Genomic DNA, 20960 nt, shown 5'->3' on the forward strand with positions numbered 1-20960 from the left:
TTAGCTCCTTTTGAAAGATCAGAAAACAGCCTCAGAGAGGTTCAGAGGCCGCCTGAGGCCTTGCTCCGTGGTGCCCACGTGCCAGCTGAAAGTCCATCTTTCCGCTGCCCAGTCCGGGTGGGTTTCGTCTCAGCACGCTGCCTCTCAAAGTGGCCGAGCTCAGGCAGGCGAAACAGAAGACATAAGTACGTGTGAATTGCGTCCAGGTTGGAGGTTTACAGTTTTCAAACTCCAAGAGTTAAAATTTGTTATAAAAGTTCTTTAAAAAAAATAAATAAAAATAAAAGGATGCCTCTCTGTCATTTCTGAGGACAGCAGTCGTGTAATAACCCATTTCTTGGTTTTCAGAGGGGCGTGTGTGTATGGGCTGTGTGGGTGTGGGTGGGTGTGTGGGGGCTGTGTGTGTGGGTGTGTGGGCACGCATGCACGTACACAAGAGGAAGAGGAGAGAAGGACAGAATTTAGTCAAGTCGGGAAAATAATCCATTAACGAAGCCGAGGGCAGACAGGAGCTACCTAGCCAACTCCTAAGTCCTGCAAATCGGCCACACCCCTTGAACCAAAACCCATCTGTCTCTGCCATCACTGACGGCCAGCCTCAGAGAAGGACAGCACGCAGGTTTGGAAGATCCTAGAAAACCTGCTGCCTTACTCTCTAAACCATCAGTCATTTCCTTTCTCTCCTAGAGTCATGTTTGAAGCATTGATTTTATCTCCCGGGTTTTGTTTGTTCGTTTGTTGATATTCTATTAACACCTCTTTTGTCTTCCTTTACCAGAAGAAGAGGAAGAGCAGGTGCCCACAGATGGGGGGACATCCGCAGAGGCCATGCAGGTTCCCTTGGAAGAAGACGATGAACTGGAGGAGGAGGAAATTATTAACGATGAGAACTTCTTGGGTAAGAGGCCGCTGGACAGTCCGGAAGCTGAAGAGATGCCCGCTATGAAGCGGCCACGCCTGCTCAGCACGAAAGGGGAGACCCTGGACGTCGTGCTCCTGGAGGCTCGGGAGCCGCTCAGCTCGATAAATCCCCAGAAGATCCCCCCCATGCTGTCTCCCGTCCACGTGCAGGACAGCACGGACCTCGCCCCTCCGTCGCCCGAGCCCCCGATGTTGGCTCCGGTGGCAAAGTCACAGATGCCAACCACAAAACCCTTAGAAGCCAAGTCGTTTACACCTAAAGCGAAGACGAAAACGGGTTCTCCGGGACAGAAGACGAAATCTCCTAAGACGGCTGCGTCCCCAGCAGTGGTCGGAAGTCCTATTCGGTCCCCAAAAACTGTATCCAAAGAAAAGAAATCTCCCGGACGTTCCAAGAGCCCCAAGAGCCCCAAGAGCCCCAAGGTCATGACTCACATTCCCCAGGCACCTGTCCGACCTGAAACGCCAAACAGGACTCCTTCAGCTACGCTGAGCGAAAAAAGCAGTAAAGAGACCCTTCAGGTAAAACAAGCCCAGGCGCCCCCCGACGCCGGGAAACTGAACAGCGAGAACCCCCCGAAAAAGGCTGTCGTGACCGATAAAACCATCGACGCCTCCATCGACGCCGTGATCGCCCGCGCCTGTGCCGAGCGGGAACCGGACCCCTTCGAGTTTTCTTCTGGGTCGGAATCCGAGGGAGACATTTTTACCAGCCCGAAGAGGATCTCGGGCTCGGAGTGCGCTGCGCCCAAGGCCGCCGCCGCCTCGAACAGTTTCTCCAAAGCGGGGGCCACGCCGCTTCCTCCTGCCGGCGGGACCTCCAGTTCCGACCACTCCTGGACGATGGACGCCTCCATCGACGAGGTGGTGCGCAAAGCCAAGCTGGCGGCGCCCCCGAGCGCGGCCCCCGGCTTCCCCTACCTCTCCTCGCCCTCCGCCTCGCCCCCCACCCCCGAGCCCGCGCACAGGGCCTACGAGGAGAAGCCCCGGCCGCCGTCCTCCGCCGACGTCAGAAAGAAGCTGAAGAAGGAGCTGAGGACGAAGCTGAAAAAGAAGGAGAAGCAGCGTGACAAGGAGCGGGACAGGGACAGAAGCAAGGAGAAAGGCCGGGAGAAGGAGCGAGGGAAGGAGAGGGAGCGAGAGAGGGAGGCCGGCAAGGAAGCCAGGTACCCCTGGAAGGAGCTTCTCAAAGACGAGGAGTCCGACCCCTATAAGTTTAAGATCAGAGACTTTGAGGACCCTGACCCCAAAGTGAGGTTGAAAGACGGCCTTGCGAGGAAGGAGAGGGAGAAGCACAAGGACAAGAAGAAGGAGCGAGAGAGGGGCAAGAAGGACAAGGAGCGGCGGGACCGAGAGCGCGCCAAGGAGAAGGGCCGGGAGGAGAAGGCCAGGGCCGCGCCCGGCGCGCTGGCCCTGCCCGCCAAGGACGCGGCGCTGCCGCTGCTCAGCCCCGCGGCCGCCGCGCGCGGCCCCGCCGCGCTGCCCGCGCTGGCGCCCGTGCTGCCCGAGAAGCTGTTCGAAGAGAAGGAGCGGCCCAAGGAGAAGGAGCGGAAAAAGGACAAAAAGGAGAAGAAGAAGAAGAAGGAGAGGGAGAAGGAGAAGGAGAAGAAAGAGAAGGAGCGGGAGAAGGAGAAGAGAGAGCGGGAGAAGAGGGAGAAAGAGAAGGAAAAACACAAGCACGAAAAAGTAAGCGCTTTGCCCTCGGGGGCCGGGCGGCCCCGAGTCCTGTTGAAACGCGGGGTCGTAGCCCGTGGCCGGCTGGCTGTTTCCCACGTCAGTCGCCCGCAGCGTAACCGCAAGCAGGTTTGTAAGGTGCTGGCCCAATTTAAGGTTAACTCTAACTCGTAAACTTGTCATCCGCCCCCCGTACACTGGGAAACGTTAAAAATTCGTAGCCTGATGGAGTCAGATTGTCACCTCTCCATTAGCCACACTAATCCCTGGCAGTTTAAAGAGATCTGTAGTCTTCCACTGTGAATAATACTTTTGTAATTATCAAGTCTCCTGCATACTGTTTTGTACCCAGATGTTAGATACCCAGCAAAGACGCATCCTTTTTTCTGAGGGCGTGCAGAACCAAGGCGCTGTTCTAAGAGGACCGCCGGGCCCCCGGGCTCCTCGCCGACTCAGCTTTCTTTTCAGGGAGCCATTTTTGCACGTATTTATGGTTATGCCTGTCTGCCACTTTCTGTAGCATCTCTCATCCTTCTGTTTTCTGCTTTAATAAGATTAGGACATGTTTCTGAGTGTCCGGCAGATCTGGCAGCCTGGTGGTTGGGCAGAAAATAATTCCAGGTATTTTACCACATAAGTAAATCAGGCTTCCATCAAACCTAGCCGGAGAAGCGAATGTACAGCCTGCAGTTTTGTAGAAACCAGGACCTCAGTCCTTTGGGTGTGACCTCGGCTTTTATAGCTTTGCCCTCCATCCCCAGTTCTTTGGATACAGTGGTTGGCTGGTTGATTTGAAACTTCCTTTAAACTTTCTTAAAAAGCATCTAAGTGTTCATGGTGCCTTGCATACAGACCTGCAGATCCTCTCCTGCCCTCGGGAAGCCCCGTCTCAGAGGCTGGCTCCAGGCTAATACCCAATGCACGTTCCACATAGTAAAATGTGCCATGTTTGACCTGCCGCAGTTCTCATATCGGTACTTCTGCAGTGTTTTTAATTCAGACTTAACTGGAAAAATTAGTCTAGCTGACAAGCAGAGATGGCTAGCCAGTCTCACATTTTTCTGCCTAACCTTACTCTTTCTCTGTCCCCCTTGGATATTCTTCTAAAATATAAAGAGGTAGAATGGAAACCCTCCTACGAATAACTGAACGTCAGCAAGTTAACAAGACACAGAAATTAAACTTTTTTCCCTTTTGAAATCATTTAATCATTATGTTATTTTTCCATAGTATCTGGAAGATTTTAAACAACTTCCACATCCCCTAGTTTCTCCTCCTGACACACCCGTGTTGTAGGTCCAACAGTATTGTTATCAGCATTACAGAGGAGAAACAGCCTGAGTGACTTGTCCAAGATCAGGGTCCCACAACCTGCAGGAGCCAGGTCATTTACACACAGACTGACTTCCTGTTTTGAAGTGTTTCTTGCTAGCGATCTTGCCTGGCAGCTATCAGCCTCTTATCCATCAGGTACCTGGTAACTCGGCAGCTGAGCCCTCAGCCAGTCAGACAGAGCTCTGTTACCTTCATCACCATCTCACCCTTGGAGAGTCAGTGGAGCTGTTCAGTGGCCGTGACAAATGTTGAGTAAAGCCCGTCAGGTTAGATGGTAACAGCTGTCCGTGCCTTTCCTTAGGGTCTCCCTGACTTTGGGAAAGACAAGCCCCTCCGACTGTCTCAGTCAGAGGCAGAGGCTTGGTTGTAAGTCGCACAGATTTCACCTAACAGAAGAACCAGGCCTTGTATCCGTTTCGATGGTTATGGATCAGATTAATGACAAAAGGATAAAAACGTATACAAGTCAGCCATCAGGACTTTACAAATAACAGTGTTGTCTCTAGAGTTAAGCCCGTGTTGAACCAGTCCTGACTTTTTCAGCCCTGCGAACGTGGGCAGGTGGCTTATGTGAGAATTAAATGAGATCACATCTGAGACCTGTGTAGGACTGTTGCTGGCGTATAAGTAAGTGCTCAGTAAAGAAGGATGACAGGTTATGATTCCGGTTTGAATCAACCCATAAACCGTAGAAACCTACGTAGCGTTTGCTACCTCATTGGACCCTGGTGACTTACCTGTGTGTGACAGGCTGAGTCAGCTGTGGCGACAGTGTTTAAAGATTATTTCTGCTTCCTTGGCATCCTTTTCAATTTGAGGCCTTTATGCAGCTCGTAAAGGATGAATGTAGTGTAACCTCTGGCACGCCACTGACGTGGAGTAGAAATTGAGATATTAACTCACAGCGACTCCTCTTCTTCCAGCCCCAGTTAGTCTCCCTAAGCATAGAGCCAGATGTGTGAATGAAGTGCTCCTGCAGTTGGGTTGCACGGGCTCTGAGACTGTCTTACATTTCCACGGAAGTAAGACGGTGAGTGCAAATCAAAACAAGGCCTGCCTAAGTGGCCCCAAGGAAACGCCTGCAGTTGGAAGAGCAGGGGCCACGGCTTCCTCCCTCCGGCTCCTCCTGACTGACCCACAGGAGCAACTCCCGTGGCTCACTGACCCCAATCAGCAGGCAAGGGCGTTGGTTTTTAATGGGGAAAAAACCCAACTTTCCACACTTCTTTTCCCTACCTGTTAAGTTTTTACCAGGCATACCCATATTTACCAATACAAGAACCAACAAAGATATCACTAATTAAATGGGAATCTGCCTGGTGGGTGGACAGAGGCTTGGGCTCTGGAAGCAGGCAGATCTGAGGAGGGTGTTTTAGTTTCTTTGATCCTTAGATCCTTCATCTTTAAAGTAGGAGATGATAAGACTTTTTAAAAAACCACAAACAGTAGTCATTTATTGAGTATTGACTAGATGCTAACCACTATGTGTAAGTTTAGCTCCTTCTCACAGTGCTGTTGGGTAGATACTGTAATTTATTGCCACTTTAAGATAAAAAACTGAGGCTTAGTGAGATTAACAAATTTGTCCAAGGTCACACCCCTAATAAGTGATTGACTCCTAGGAGCTGCAGTTTCAGCTCAGGCCATCAGCTCCTGTAACTGACGTTCTTAACCACTACCCTTTCCAACATTTAAATTAAAAATAGATTAAGTGAAATGATTTATGCAGGGCACCTGGCTCAGTGATGCAACATCAGAAGGAAAAATCATTTTTCTAGCGGTGGTAATAATCCAAATTAGGGTGATTTACGCGGCCTTTTAGTTCCCCTTTATGGGCAGTAATGCGCATTAGTCAGGGTTAGGCGTCTGATCTTCCACCTGTTTAAAGTTTTGAGACTGGAATGAATGTTACAGGACTGCTTTAATTAAAATTTACTCTTGGTATTTTCAGTTAAAAAATAAATAAGAAAACGTCTCAAATGTTAGTGGAATTGAAGGTTCATATGACCTTATATAGAAGAAAAGCCCAAATCCATCTGTCAGACTTGGAAATACTTTGTCTTTGTGCTCTTATTTGAGTACGAGAAGGCACAGCAGAGTGTCACCCCCAAACGATGACGCCACCAACCAGATAGAAAGGCCCGGGACAGGACCACATGGAGCCTGGGCTTCGGCAGCCAGACCACCTGGTTTGAGCCCCAGCTCTGCCGGTCCTTCGTTGTCCACCAGCCTTCCCAGGCCTCACCTGCGGCCTCGTTCACTGTCTCTTCCTCCCGTTCACTACCAGGAGGAGACTGCATCCTTAGAAAGTATGGTTCATCTCTGTTTAAAAACGGTAGTTTCATAGCTGTTCTAAGAATGTTTGAATTTAAAAGTTCTTCTCTTCTGCCTTCTCAGGAAACACTGAGTGTCATTTAATAGATGGCTGTGACAGTCAGCGTTTCCTTACAATAACCAAGAACACTGATAATCAACCCATGGATAATTGAGCTCTGTTCACAGATAAAAGCTCATTCCTCCTGCAGTGGGGCCCCCCAGGTCTTCTCCTGTGGACTGGTGGGTGGTTTTATTTGCGGTAACACTGGCTACTGCATGAACCAGCCGGAGAGGGAAGGGTGTCAGGGTGACTGAGCACGCACACGCGGTCCTTGCCGGCCTGGCCGAGGGCACCACGGGTCCGGGGACTGCTGCTCCTTTGTCACAGTTGAGAAAAGCGCACAGAGAGGGTGAGTAATTCACAGACGAGCTGTGACACAACCCTGGCCTGTCTGATTGAAGCCCGTGTCCTTTATTGCCCTTTCTTTATTCACGAGCCTCTCAGGCCCACGATGGGAGCTGACGAGGGCATGAGAAGGTTTCACAGTCTAGGGTGAGGGGACATCGTGATTTTAGGAAACTTCAGTCCCTGAAGAGACCAGACAGCGCCTGTTCAGCTGCTGGATTGTAAGGGATAGGCCGTGGTGGTCCTTGAAGCTTGAAGGATTTCAGGCAGCAGGACAATTGAAATGTCTCATGTTTCTCCAGTCCTAAACCCCTTGGCATTTGCCCCCAAATAGTCTTTTATTGAACTTAAACAGTTTGTTTTTTAGAGAATGAGAAGTGGTCTTCCCGGCTGGCGCTTTGACAAAAGATTTCTGCCGTCTTTCTGTTTACAGTAGTGTTGTCTGGTTTCCAGCCATTTCTCACCAGCTCTCATGATTAACTAGTGAAATGGAGAGTTTTTAGTAAATAAAATAACCCAGGAAGAAGGGGGAGATCTTCCCTTTTTGATTCTCATAACTGTCTGTTCCAAGAGGAAACCAGTAGCTTAGTGTTTAAATGAGTACGTTTGAATTTATGGAAGTTTCCCGAAGGCCATCCCCAGGGCTTCTGATGAATGAACTGGACATGTGCTGACAGCCCGAGCCCTGGGTCATTGTCCTCATGGGGGTCCCACTCATTATGCTGACCACAACTGTAAATCTCTCTGTTTAATATTTTAAACAGTTTATCATGTTGGTTACATTGTGTTTCTGAATGGAAATCATGTAGACCTTAAATGTTAAGAAAGATGACAGGTTGGTTCCCAGTTGTCATATGTCAGCATCTAAAATGTTTGGTTATTAAATTCAGCTTTTCACCAATGCTCTTTCTGGACATTTTTCTGATGCTAGCATCGATGGGGATCTGCAGTAGCACCGGCTGAGTTGCTGCTACCCTGCCTAGCACACACATAGAGATTTTTTTTTTTTTAATGAAAGAAGTTTAGCATTAAAAAAAAAAAAAGAGGAAATAAAACTTGGCCAGATTATATTGACAAAGCCGCCCATTACCTTTGCAGGAAGCCCCTGTCAGAAGATAAACTTTAAAGCTGGAATGCATGAAAGAGTTCCAAGATAGAATTTAAATTTAAACTGATTCTTTATAGATAAGCTTTTTAAAAATCCACCTCTTTGCTTCAAGTCAGGATTTTAAAAATAAATTTCCCCTTTAAATCTCTTGAGCGATTTTCATTTTTTGCAAGGCCGCACTGCTGGTGTCCTGGAAAAATGGAGAGTTAGTGCTTTATCAGTTGGTGCCCTGAGGTATGTGGCAAAGAAGCTAAATCCTTGAAGATTAGCAGAAAAAATGCAGCACGTGGCAATAAGGGGCTTATATGACTACTAGTATTAGTTCAGGTGAAAAAAGTATTGCTTATACATAAAACTGGACAAATCCACCGACAATGTATTTTTAGTTCGCTACAAAGGAGGCTTGCATTACTGGACTTTGCCTCTTTGGTGAATTGGGAAGCTTAGTAATCCACTGTAAATGCTCTTCTGCAAGCCCCAATTCTCAGCATCACTCTAAGGGCCGTTCTTTTATTTTAACCCTTACGAGCTCACGTCCCCAGATTTTGGCTTCATGGCGTTAGTCATACTGTCTAAGTAGTTGTCATATTTGTCATCTAGTTTATTGGTTTCTGGGACAGACATGTGAGAAATTATTTCATGATTGTAGGGAACGTCCCTGTGTTTTTATTTTGGTAGGCATTCTGATAAAGTTAACTTAAAAGTCTGTTAAGAAATTCTTATTTAGAAATTCTACTTTCTGTGTCTACATTATTAGCATCCTTATTCATCTGTTTTGACGCTTGCATTCTGTCTATGTGTTAAATCAGATTTAACTTCTTTAAGAATGAAATGAAAGTATTTAAGAATGTTTAGGGAGAGTTACCATATGTCGTGGTTTGCCTGGGACAATCCAGTTTACACCTGTTACCTGGTGTAAATGATAGCTCCCATCTTCACTCTCAAAGACCCTAATCTTAGGTCAGACTCTGAGATCAGAGCTGAGATAACAGGTTCTGAATCATTCATTCATTCAATAATTTTTACTAAGTATCAACAGATACTTACAACAGTAAATTTTTAATGTGACTTGTATCTCTCCATTTTTGTTTGCTTAAATTTTCACACTTTGTATCATTTAACTTTTTTTTTAATAGTAGGTCATAAACAGCCCATGTCTTGATTCGTTTGCCCTGCCAAGCTGTTTAAGTCAGCATCAAAAACTCAGCCAGTTTAGTTGAATGGAGGGGAGGCCAATGTTAATTTCAATTTCCATATAAAATAGTTTTCCATAGAGGGGGAAAAAAATAAATGTGTGTGTGTGTGTGTGTGTGTATATCTCTTATATATGATATATATAAGAGATATATATATATCTTACAGTCAGCCCTAGCCATCTCACAAATCCATGTCATTCATCATAAAAGACATTGACAACGAAACTGAATAGCTCCATGTGAGACATCAGCGTTACCAGAAGAAAGAGGACTCAGGGTGTGTGGCAGTCCGGGAGTAGTGTGGTAGGACAGAGGGTACATGTGGTGTCAGGAGACCGGGAGTTTGAGCATTTACTTACGACCTTTGTAACTCTGGCCAAACCACTTAACCTTCCTGAGCCCTCAGTACATGTGGCTGATAATACCTTCCACACCTGCGTTCTAGAGTTGTAAAGGTCAGATTGGATCACGCCGTTGGGTCACGTCTGTGAGGTGCTATGCAAGTGAGTTATAATCATTGTGTAGCATGGTAATAAAAATGGAGCAAAATACAATGTGAAGCATAATAATAGTAAAGAGGTATTTTTTTTAAAGGTAGGGCAAACAGCTTTATTTTTAAATAAAGCTTAAGAAAGGGCTCTTTAAGTATAATTCAGTAGTAGTATTGTGGGTTGAAGGAATATGGACTGTTACTCCCAGTACCTCATCACTTAGGAGTGTGTGACCCTGAATTTTTTTAGAATTGAAGAAATGTAGGAACTTTATGTAATTTTTCATTCTCTGAATGGAAGCAAAACTGTACTGAATCCTAGTTTCGCTATTTTTGTGACCTTAAAGCAGAAAACGAAAAGGAAACAGAAAAGAAAAGAAAAATGGTTGCTTCATGTATGGTCAGTTTCCCTGTAGGGTGGAAACCACCTTGCCTGCCCTACCCGTTTGTTAGAAAAAACCTCAGTGAGAGGATCTGAAAAATAACCAAACTCGGTGCCTGGCAAACATTAAGTGTTTTATAAATGTTTGTTTGGGATACTTTTGTTTATTTTCCCATAGATAACACAGAAAGGTGAGAAAAATATATAGAAGCCTTAATAGTTTACAAAATAGACTGGACCACTGGGTTTTCAGATTTGTTTAGATATGGAACCCTGTGTTTAAAAAGAAAGAGAGAGAAAGTGAACACAAAAGGTTCCCATGAGTCTTGCTGTGTCCCCACCCGAGGGACCCTTGACCCCCAAGGCCTTAAGGAAAACCACTGGACTAAGAATTGGGCCAACGAAGGAGACATCTGCCCAAAGGGAGACCATTTAGAGGAGCAGGTTTTTGTGGGGAAGTTGGTAAGTTACGGTTTAGATGAGATTAAATACTTAGAGGATGTTTCATTGAAAATGTTCAGTAGGCAGCCTGATGTTTTGGTCTGAGTTCCAGTCAGTGCTAGCCTAGAGGGGGAGACTCTGAAGACACGATGTGTTTAAAAGTCACGACGGAAACCGTGGGCGTGGATGAGATCGCTGAAGAAAGCGGGCGATGACGAGACTGGAGGGCCACGTAAGGCCAGGCGAAGAAGCGGACCCTGTTCAGGACCAAGAAGGAGCATGATTCAGACCTCAGTGGGACAGACTGGGACATCAGGAAGTAATTAGTGTCCAGAAAGAGTAGGTTTAGTGGCCTGATTGGGCCAGAGGACAGACTGGAGTTGGGTGAGGAATGAACGATAAATGAGACAGAGGTGCAGACGAGTGAATGTGAGAGGTGGTCCTCCAGAGGTTGAAGGGGAGGTGATTTTTTTTTTAAAGATGGAGCTGAGCACATTTGAAAGCTAGATGACAGTAATGAATGGAACCGAGAAGTTGAAGCTGCTACAAGTAAGGAGGAAGTTTCTCTAGAAGGCTGGAGAGGGACTCAAGTCTAACTGTGGTGCAGAGAGGTCGTAAGGGTGGAAGGTATTGGCTGGCTAGTAGCCTCAATGCTTTTTTCCTGTGGAGTTTGAAGAGCAAAAGAGGAAAGGAAATCATGGGCTGGGTCTTCCAAGATGCAGACGTTTGAAATCATTGCTTCCGATGAATTTCTAAAATGTATCTTAAGCACTTAGTGTGTCAGACCCTGTGATAAGCACTGGGAAACAGCAAGAGATGGAACAGTCTCTGCTCTCTTTAGTCTGGCTGGTGGTAATCCAAACAGAGTCTTGACGGCAGAGATGACATTGGACTTTTGATGGCAGAGGTTTGCGTGGTTTTAAAATTTTTCTTTGGAATGGCTCAGCGCTCCGGAGGCTGGTTTTAGATTGGTCCTGGACAAAGGGTGAAATGACCGAGAGGCTTACAAGATAAGTGAGCGGTTTATTCAGCAGATGTTGGCTGAGTACCTCCTGTTCAAGAGAGTGATCGAGGTCATGGATATTGGTGTGACAGTGGGTTAAAAAAAATTCAAGAAGGGGACAGGTGAAAACACATGAAAAAATAATAGATTTGATCAATGTGCAATGTATTAATTACACGATATAATAATACTGAGCATTATGTTATAAATTTATTCCCCCTGAGAACCACTGCTCTATTCCATTATGATTTAATTCTTGAGCTTGAAATATATAAATTAGTAGTTTGCACTAGCTGTCACAGTGACTAGAGGAATCCTGCTGGCATAGAGTAATACCCCGAGACCAGGGATGTCAACCATCTGGCAGTGCCTGGGACAGTCACATTCAACAAAGAACTGTCCCTCCAAAAATGCCAATAAAACCCCTGTGGAAAACCTGATGTAGAGAATAATTTGAATGACAGAGCTTTTGTTCATTCAAAATATTGATTGTACTGTTGAGGATCTTCAAGCCAGAAAATTGTGAAGAACCCTTTTAACATCATGCTTACGTGGTATATTCCCTTTCTGGTCATTAGCTCAGAGATTTGTGAGATTGTCACCTTATTCAGTGTTCATGGCCTCCACCATCAGTCCTTTCTTTAAAAAAATGTTTTTTCGTTTACAGTATTTCAGATCATTTTTTCTACTAGCCAAAAAAATGGAACAGTTTAATGCTGGAATTACACTTCGTGTGTCAGCTTCCTTATATGACAATGTAAACTGAAGAGGAGCTTAATGTTGTTAAGACCCATAAACAGATATATTTTATCTCATAGTGAAGATATCACTGCATTGTTTTCTGTTTACGTTAAGTCTGGCAATTACTTAAATGTTCCCACCGAATGACCTAGGTAGTAATTTTTGTTTAAAAATTCCAACAATAAAATCCAAGGAATTAATCAGAACTAAGAAAACACAGAAAAACTCCCATATTTATTAAAGTGGTTAAAGTTTGGGGAATTTCTCACGATGCAGGAGGCCTTCGGTTGTTGAGAAACAAGAACAAAATAGCCCAGCTTATTCCTGCATACAGCCTGGTAACCACATTTGAAACTTAAAAGCTTGTTGAGTTTGTAGAGAAAGGAGGAGGAAAGGGAGGGGGTACTTTTATTGAGAAAAGTGTATCTGACTGTAATGTAATAACTTCAACAGATAAAAGTGGAGCCAGTGGTCCCAGCCCCGAGCCCAGTTATCCCCAGATTGACACTCAGAGTTGGAGCTGGCCAAGACAAGATGTAAGTACAAACGTTTCCTTCTAGAGTGAAGTTGGTGGCACTTAACCTCCTCTGCTCTTTCCTGATGGATGTGGAAGTCCACAGACCTTTCCCTGGGTGAGCACGTGGGGCCCAAGTTTTATTCTGAGGTGTCTTCATTTTCAAATTTTTGTTACTTCCTTCCTCAGAGCAAGTGCTCATTGCTTCATTTAACGTATAGGATCCTTGTTTTTTGAGTTTTTTTTCTTACTTTTTTTCTCTTTTTTAAAGACTAGCATGAGACATTGTTTCTGCATAGTTTGTAAGGCCCTAGTTATCTTTAAAACAAGAAACTATGAATTGAATGGACCAACTGCCACATTACACCAGGCGGATGTAATGTAAAACCTTCTCAAGTGTGTTCTCTGTCACCAGGACAAAGAATGAAGACTCTCCCCTTGCTCAAGTGACACACGGCTTTATTCTGTACTTAAAAACACGGGTACTGCCAAAGGCTTGGTGAACAGTATGTAGTAGTAACAACTGAAGTCTTAATTATCTGCTTTTTTTTTTTTTTTGGCCTTAACAGATTTTTGTTTTTTAATTTTATTGAAATATAGTTGAGTTACAATGTTGTGTTAGTTTCACTCACAGGTGTACAATACAGTGATTCAGCTATACAATTTATATGCTTTTTCAGATTCCTTTCCATTATAGGTTATTGCAAAATATTGACTATAGTTCCCTGTGCTCTACAGTAGGTCCTTGTTTTTTATCTGTTTTATATATATTAGTGTGTATATGTTAGTCCCAAACTCCTTATTTATCCCTCCCCCTATCACCCCTTTCCCCTTTGGTAACCACGGTTTGTTTTCTATGTTGGTGTGTCTGTTTCTGGTTTGTAAGTAAGTTCGTTTTTTATCATTTTTGTTTCTAGATCCCACATATAAGTGATATGATATTTGTCTTTCTCTGACCTACTTTGCATAGTATGATAATCTCTAGATCCACCCATGTTGCTGCAGATGACATTATTTCATTCTTTTTCATGGTTGAGTAGTATTTCATCGTGTGTGTGTGTGTGTGTGTGTGTGTGTGTGTGTGTGTGTGTGTGTGTGTGTGTGATATATGTATATCTCAAATCTTTTTTTTAATCGACGTGTAGTCAGGTCACAGTACACAACATCTTTTTTCATTCATCTGTCAGTGGACGTTTGAGTTACTTCCACGTCTTGGCTATTGTAAGTAGTGCTTTTTTTTTTTTTTAAGGGAGAACTGGAAATGCAAACCCCTTGTTTGCTGTTTACTTTCATAATTTTCATGGAATCACCGTATCAGCCTCCCCTTCTTCAGAAATGGCTGTGTCTCTTTTAGTCACTTTTTGGTTGTGAATTAAGGCCTGTGTGTTCTTACGTGATCCTAGTAAGGGGGTGAAACATTGACTGTGCTTGTGTGAAGCACGTTGAAAATCATTCTTCTAAAATCATACTATACATCATTGAAATGAATTGTACAAGCTCAAAGTGCAAGTTTACAACCTTATTTTTTACCAGTAAGCCTGAAAATGGATTAGTTTACATTGCAAACAATCAAATAGTGTGTAGAAAATAGGCTTACAAGGCATTTAACTTCCATTCAGTTTTCAGCCATAAAAATGGAAGTGGGAGCCATGAACGTATTTATTTAGTAGGTAGAGGAGACAACAGGAAGTCTGCTTTGTGTTCTCACGGTTCATTCCATCTTAACGTGTGTGTGTGGTGTGTGTTCTGTGCAGCTGCTGCGTCTGTTAGTTCCAGATGTAATACAACGAAAAACTCCAGTGTTGTTCTGATGAATGGCAGCACAGGGGCAAACGTGGTCTCCTAAGAGAAGGCATATTCTTCTGAAGATTGAAAGAAGAGGGAAGGAGAGAGGGTATAGCTTAGTGGTAGAGCGTGTGCTTAGCATGCACGAGGTCCTGGGTTCAATCCCCAGTACCTCCATTAAAAAATACACACACACACACACACACTCACTCTCTTTTTAAAAAATGAAAATTGAAAGAAGAAAATCCAGATAGTTCATACTTTTCTTACCTAAATATCTGCATAATTTCCACATGACTCTTTCTGGTTGTGCCAGTGGAAACCCAGACAGTAGGTCGTGGTATTGCTGACAAGCTTAGAAAATAGAACAAAAATACTGTAGATTCAGCTCCTTGTAAACCAAATACTGGTGCCTGGTGCCCTCTGTTTTACCTACAAAAATTTGAATGATATCCGTACCCGTCAACCAATAGAGGACAGAGGGCTGCTCAGCAAAGAGCCCCAACCAAAGTAACTACATATACCAGCTCCTTGGAAATCCTCTGTCTGGGCTCATTTCTCTAAGGGGAAGATGTCCTTATTTATCATTCCACAAATACTCTTCTCCTACCCATTCATATTTATTCCAGTTTTCTCATAACTCACCGTTACTCAATCTTTACTTTCACACACAAGTTTGGCTTGCTTATTCCTTTAGAGAAATACAGTTTGCACAAAGGCATTGACAGTAATATTCATCTCATCTGCCCCTAAGCATGTTTCAGTTATTCTGCCAACTATTTTTTTTTTTTGGTCTCAATAAATCACTCATATACCTAAGATATTGGAAGCTGTGAGAAATAGATCCTATGATTCTGGAATAAAATGTCCAGTATTAAGAAAATTATAACACCCAGACATTCTAGACAAGTTGTCCTTGAGAGTAGAACATTATACAACATGTAAACTCTTCAATATTTAGGTAAATAGCTCCCTTATCAGGCGAATAATTAATCATTTGACCGAAGTCAGACACAAGGAAATAATTGTAATGAATTAAGTGTAATAAATTAAGAAAAAACATTACATTTGAAATTTAAAAAGAGAGAGAAAAAGAGGCCCAGGTCACATAGCAATAGGATTTTATGTAAAATATGACTTAATCAGTCAAGGGGTGTTCTTGTTTTAAATCTAAATCAGAGGTCAATAAATTAAGGCCATGGGCCAGTCCCTCCCACTGTCTGTTTTTTTATGACTCATGAGCCAGGAATGGTTGGAAAAAATTAAGAATAGTAATACTGTGTGACACATGAAAATTATGTGAAAGTAAATAAGAGTAAGTAAGGTTTTATTGTTGTGGCATAAGGATACGTGGCTTGTTGCTTGGCAGTAATGCTGGAAAAGAGACCGTGGATTCACACAAACGCGCCTTGGCTTAGTCTGCGTGCACCTGGGGGTGCAGGGACACTCTTTTGAAGCGGAATTAATGAGGAGACCAGGATTCAAAAAGGGGAGTTTGAATAGTCTGGGGGAGGGGGTGGTTTATGGCTAAAGAACAGGCAGGGAATGGAGTCTTGAAATTACAGGAAAAAGAAAAGACTTTACAGGGTTCAAATTATACCCTCTCGCTGGAAGATCTCTAGGACAATATTTAGTTTCTGATCTTATATAAAGAAATTATGTCTTTGGCCCTTGATCCTGGAAAGTACTTTGAGGTTAGATTATTTCCTCTATTCACTATGATTGTTGCGTGAAGCCAGACAGAGGGGCTTCCCCCCCCCCCCATTTGTCGTGCCTGGAAACTGTTCTCAAGGGCCTGTGGTGAGGCCAGTACCTCCTTCCGATAGTGTTAAAATTCAGGGTCACTTCACAAGGACCTCAGATTCCTTTTACTGAACTCCCAGTAATGAGTGTCCAGAGTTTCCCTTCGTCTGTGTTGAGGGTAAAACTAAAAGACTGACCGTGCAGTTACAGCGTCAACGCTCAGAGTGTGTGGGCTGGTTTGCCTGCGGAGCGGCTGGGCCTGGCCCCGCAGTCAGGGTCTGCCCCGGGCCAGCCGCCGGGCGATTGTTAGCCCAGTTGGCTTTGAGCAAGCGCAGGAGAACTGGGCCGACTCCGGGCGTTCGTCCATGCTTTCGTTTCTACCAAGAAGACAGAGCAGAGTGGCGCGAGGGGCTCTCCTGGGGCGGGGCTGCTGCGGTGGCGCCGGCGGCCGGGACGCGGCAGAGCGGGGCTGCCTCTCGTCTCCATGTCAGTGTGCGCTTCTCTCTCTAAAGCTCGAAATTCCATTAAAGGAGCTTCTCATTAAAAAAGATAATTTTAAGTATTGGTGAGGCATTAAGAGAAAAGGTAAGTGTAGGCAAAGACTCGGGCGAATAATGGCGGCTGTCGGGGCGGAGCGCCCTTGCCCCTCGCGGCTCCCATGTGTCGCGCTGACGCCGCGCGCCGCCCGGGCCCCGGGACGAGGCGCCGCTGCTTCCCCGCCTGTTCCGTGGCGCGCTCGCGGGCGCGGTGGCTCTGCTGCCGTGGCCGGGGGGTCGCTGTACGCGAGCAGTCGTGAGCTGCCCTCCTCGGTGAGCTCCCTCCGCACGTCCGGTAACGCGCAGTCCGTTTCCAGTCAACGTCTAATGCCGTGTTTGATTACGTGACAGATTCATTTGTGACGCCTTTCATGAAAACAGTATCGTCATTAATAATCGTAAATTTTCTTTTGGCTGAGACGTCATGATAGATGCTCTCTTTTTACAAATGTAACCCTCTGCCCCAAATATGCAAATTATGCTGGGATATTTTTCGGTGACCACGTTACTCCTGGAAATTACAGTTTTCTGCTAACGTCTTGTCACCACAGCCATGAGTATTGTCAGATTCCTTACAATTCAGGAAATTCTTTCAATAATCAGACGTCTCTTAGAGGTGCTTAAAATTTGATGCTTTTCTTTTCGTGTAAGTAATTCGATTTTTTGTTGCAATTTACAGAATCTAGCTTATGCCTGGGAGGAGGCTTCGTAATAGTTGTAATTTCTAAACTACTTATATATAATGTATATGTGTGTGTGTATTTATATATATACACATATATATACAGTATATACAAGTAGTTTAGAAATTGTATGTATGCATACACACACAGACATACACATGCATAGATATTTGTTGTCTTTTTTGTCTTCTAAACTTTTCTGATTAACACATTTTTGACAGTACAACCAGAAGTAGAGAATAACCGTGGGCAATCACAAAAATAACCATTTAAAGTATTTTTAAAGAAAGTGAAAATTTTATATTTTTATGTAGCCAGATTTAACTGAAAGAGATTTAATAGGTAAACATGTATAGTGGTGTTTTAGTGACAAGTTCTTTAGAAAAATAATAGCAAACGATTTTATCTCACTTTCTGCATTTTTCTTTCTATACTTAAGTTTACATGTTTGTTGATTTTTAGAGGAGACACTGGGGATTGAACCCAGGACCTTGTGTATGCTAAGCATGCGCTCTACCACTTGAGCTGTATCCTCCCCCCTCTTTCTATACCTAAAATGTTTTTTATTCACTTGTAACTTTTCTCCAGTCCGAACAAATTTAGGGTGACTTAAAGAGAGAACATAAATTTCTAGAAAATAGAGATGGTAAACCAAGACCAAGGACAAGGGAAAAAAGCAAATGATTGCACGTCAAATATGATCACGACCTCCTAGTAACGGGCAAAAAGTGAAATGCGTTTTTAAAAAGGAAGGTACCTCTTAGTTTCTCAAGAGAGACAAAGTTTTTCAAGACACTAAATTTGAAATTTTATTTCCATAAGGAACCAGATGAACAGTGTCTTCCATAGCAGCTTTTACAGCAGATAAAAGGTGTTTTTTATTTGACTGTTTCTTACACCAACCCCTAATCCAAGGGTGCAGCATAGAAGCACACTCATTGAAGATGATGCTGTAAAAGAGTCTTCTCTTCTCTGGTTGAAACGCTCTTACTTTCGTTTTATGTTTGTCAAGACTCTTGGTTGCAAGTAGCAGAAACCCCAATCAAACTAGCTCAGAGAAGCAAAAGGAGTTTATTTGATTTCAGGTGAGGCTGTATCCAGGGTTCAAAAAGCATCATTAAGACTTGGCTCACTTTCTTTTTCTCCGTCTTGCCTCTGTGTGGTGGCAAAGATGGTCCAAGTTGCTCTTGACTGATACTGAAGCCCGCTTTCATGGCATCCATGCCAGTCCCCATCCAGGAACCTCGCCAGGTTCACCCGCCCCAGTGGTACAGGAGATGGCTCTCTCAGGGAGGGAAGTGGTAGGTTCCAGAAGGAAAGGGGGAGCTCTCTTACCAGGATCAGGGATGCAGGGCAGGCGAAAACAGTTGATATGTTTTTATTTTATGTTATGTTATGTTATGTTTTATGTTATGTTATTTTATTTAGAAAAGCAGTCAAATTCATAGTTTTATAAAAGCATGCAGAGCAAGTAAGCTTGTTGGTTTAAAACAAAATAGTCTTTTAGAAGTAAAGTTCAAGAACATTTCAGACCATCATCCTGTCAGACTTGGAAGGCCTTTTGTTCTCCTATTCTTAATTTGTTTCCCTCCCAATAAAAATGTCTGCTTTGATTTTTTTTTTTTAATTGAAAAGTGTTGATAGTTTTCTTTGTTTTGCCCTGGTTAACTTGCCCTTGGTCCTGAAACATTTCATAGGTATTTTGCTTATATTAGAAACGAAATAACAAGAATAGTGACCAAAAATAAATAAATAAATGAATAAAAATTTAAAAACTTAAGAATGACTATATTTAAAATTTATGGCAGATGACTTATTTTTAATGCTAGGGAAAGACGTAACATTACGAATGAAATTTCCCAGCAGCTGAACAGTGAGAACGAGAATTGTGGGTTGTATGTTCCTTCTTGCTGCCTTGTGCTGCTTAGAAATTGAGGAGCCCCAGCCCAAACCCATATATCTCAGTTCTATTTCCAAGAGGAAGCAGGTAGTTAAAATTTTTCTTATTCGGGTCTTCAGCCCTTTTCTGATTTCTCCGGACCCGGAGACCCTGACCACCGTTATCACGCTCTCATCCTTACTGACCTAAAGTTATGATGAAATCTGCTCGTTGAGTTTCTCCCCCTGGCACATGGTAGCTTGTTGATTAACACTAAAGATGCAGGATGTTCAAGAGAAAAAAAAAAAGGGTCTGCTGTCAGAAAAACTGGCTTCAGGTTTTGGGAAGTGCTTTTACTACACAGTAAAACAAGTGGAAAGATTATAATCAAAGCTTTTCCATCTTACTTGTAAACAATTACAGCACTTACACGGATGCCACATTAGAAGACTGGGGAAAATTTACTGGATTCCATTCTAATGCAATTAGAGCTAATTTTGTTCTTTAAATGAATAAAAGGTCAGCTAGTAAATCTAGCTTATCTTGAGTTCAGACTTCAATAAATTGTTTTATTTAATTTGTTGTGAAAGATCTTATCCTTAATGGGTCTAGGTCTTACTAGTTCACTTAGGGTTTAAAATATTTATGACCACCTTTTTAGATATGATTTGAATGATAGTTGGAAAGTTTCTCTCTGCACTGTTATCGCGGCCCAGGATCACTAATTGAGTGAATATAGGAAGGTACTTAAGATTTGTTATCTGGAAAAGGCTGATGCGAACTTCCAGAATTTAAATGTCCTTTAACCAGTGACAGGCAGAGATAATTTAGCTGTATCATGGTAACCTTTTGGATACCATCTGACTATAATTTCCCCTAAAGATCAAACTACTCACACTTCTAGTGTTTAAAAGGGATATGTGCCTACTAACGAAAACACTCTTATTATTACTGACAACAACATAGAAGGTAAATTCTTTGCATTCTATTGTTTCCTGTCATTTTTATGGGGCTGTGATATTAAAATACTTATGTAAAGACTTCAGAGGCACAGTGTGATGTTTCCTCTTTCTTCCCGCTGCTGCCTTTGTGCTTGTGAGATGGGGGCCCATGTGCTGCAGCCTTCTTCAAATGTGGACGTCAGGGTCTCGGCACATGAGGTTGAGGGACATGTCCCCTTGGGGACCGACTAACCACATTAGCCCTGTTCTCATATCTTCCCTTTGGCCTCCAGGTCTACCACCCAAAACCCGCTCACCTTCCCCAGCCTCGCCTCTCAGTGAGGGAAAGGCCATGTAACTTCCTCTTCTCATTCTAACTTCTCAAAACCTACTCCTTGTTTTCTTTCTTTCTTTCTAAGACTTTCTTCCAATTTATTTTTCCGATTTTATTCCCAAACTCACTGCATTCTGCCCTGGAAGCTTTCCTGAAGCTTCTCACTAAGATGGTTAAATGCTCCTCAGGGCCCTGCCGTAGCCGGTAACGCCCAGCTGCTTGCTGTTTGGAGACCCTTGCTCCCCCCAAGCCCTTTTTGAAACTCTCTGTTCCTTGTTTTTCTTGATATTACTCTCATATGTTTCTTTCTTTCTCCATCATTCTTTCTGTTTTTCTTCTATCACTTTTTCTTTCTCTTCTTGCCCTTGGCCCACTGCAACTCTGGATCTTTATTTCCAGTTCGGATCTCTCCCTCAAAACGCAGACTGGGCTGCCCGGTTACCTGCCCGAAAGTCCCCCTGGATGGACCAGAGGCTCCTCAAATGTAGTGTTTCCAGAGTGAAAACACCCTTACTTCCCAGCCTTGTGCTGC

General features: G+C 43.7%; 1 protein-coding gene across 3 annotated transcripts in view; it reads left to right on the forward strand.

Moving 5' to 3' along the window:
• The window catches only part of TAF3 (TATA-box binding protein associated factor 3), a 126302-nt gene that overhangs the window by 90307 nt on the left and 15035 nt on the right, over window positions 1–20960 (forward strand). For 2 of the 3 annotated variants that reach the window (XM_031444760.2, XM_064479323.1), the window contains 2 exons: window positions 779–2607; window positions 12467–12549. In XM_031444760.2, the coding sequence (XP_031300620.2) occupies window positions 779–2607; window positions 12467–12549 (1912 nt within the window). The remainder of the gene's footprint in view (window positions 1–778; window positions 2608–12466; window positions 12550–20960) is intronic. The other variant, XM_064479322.1, reaches the window with a different exon arrangement.

The sequence above is a fragment of the Camelus dromedarius genome, chromosome 26 (genome assembly GCF_036321535.1).
Source record: "Camelus dromedarius isolate mCamDro1 chromosome 26, mCamDro1.pat, whole genome shotgun sequence".
Taxonomy (NCBI): Eukaryota; Metazoa; Chordata; class Mammalia; order Artiodactyla; family Camelidae; genus Camelus; species Camelus dromedarius.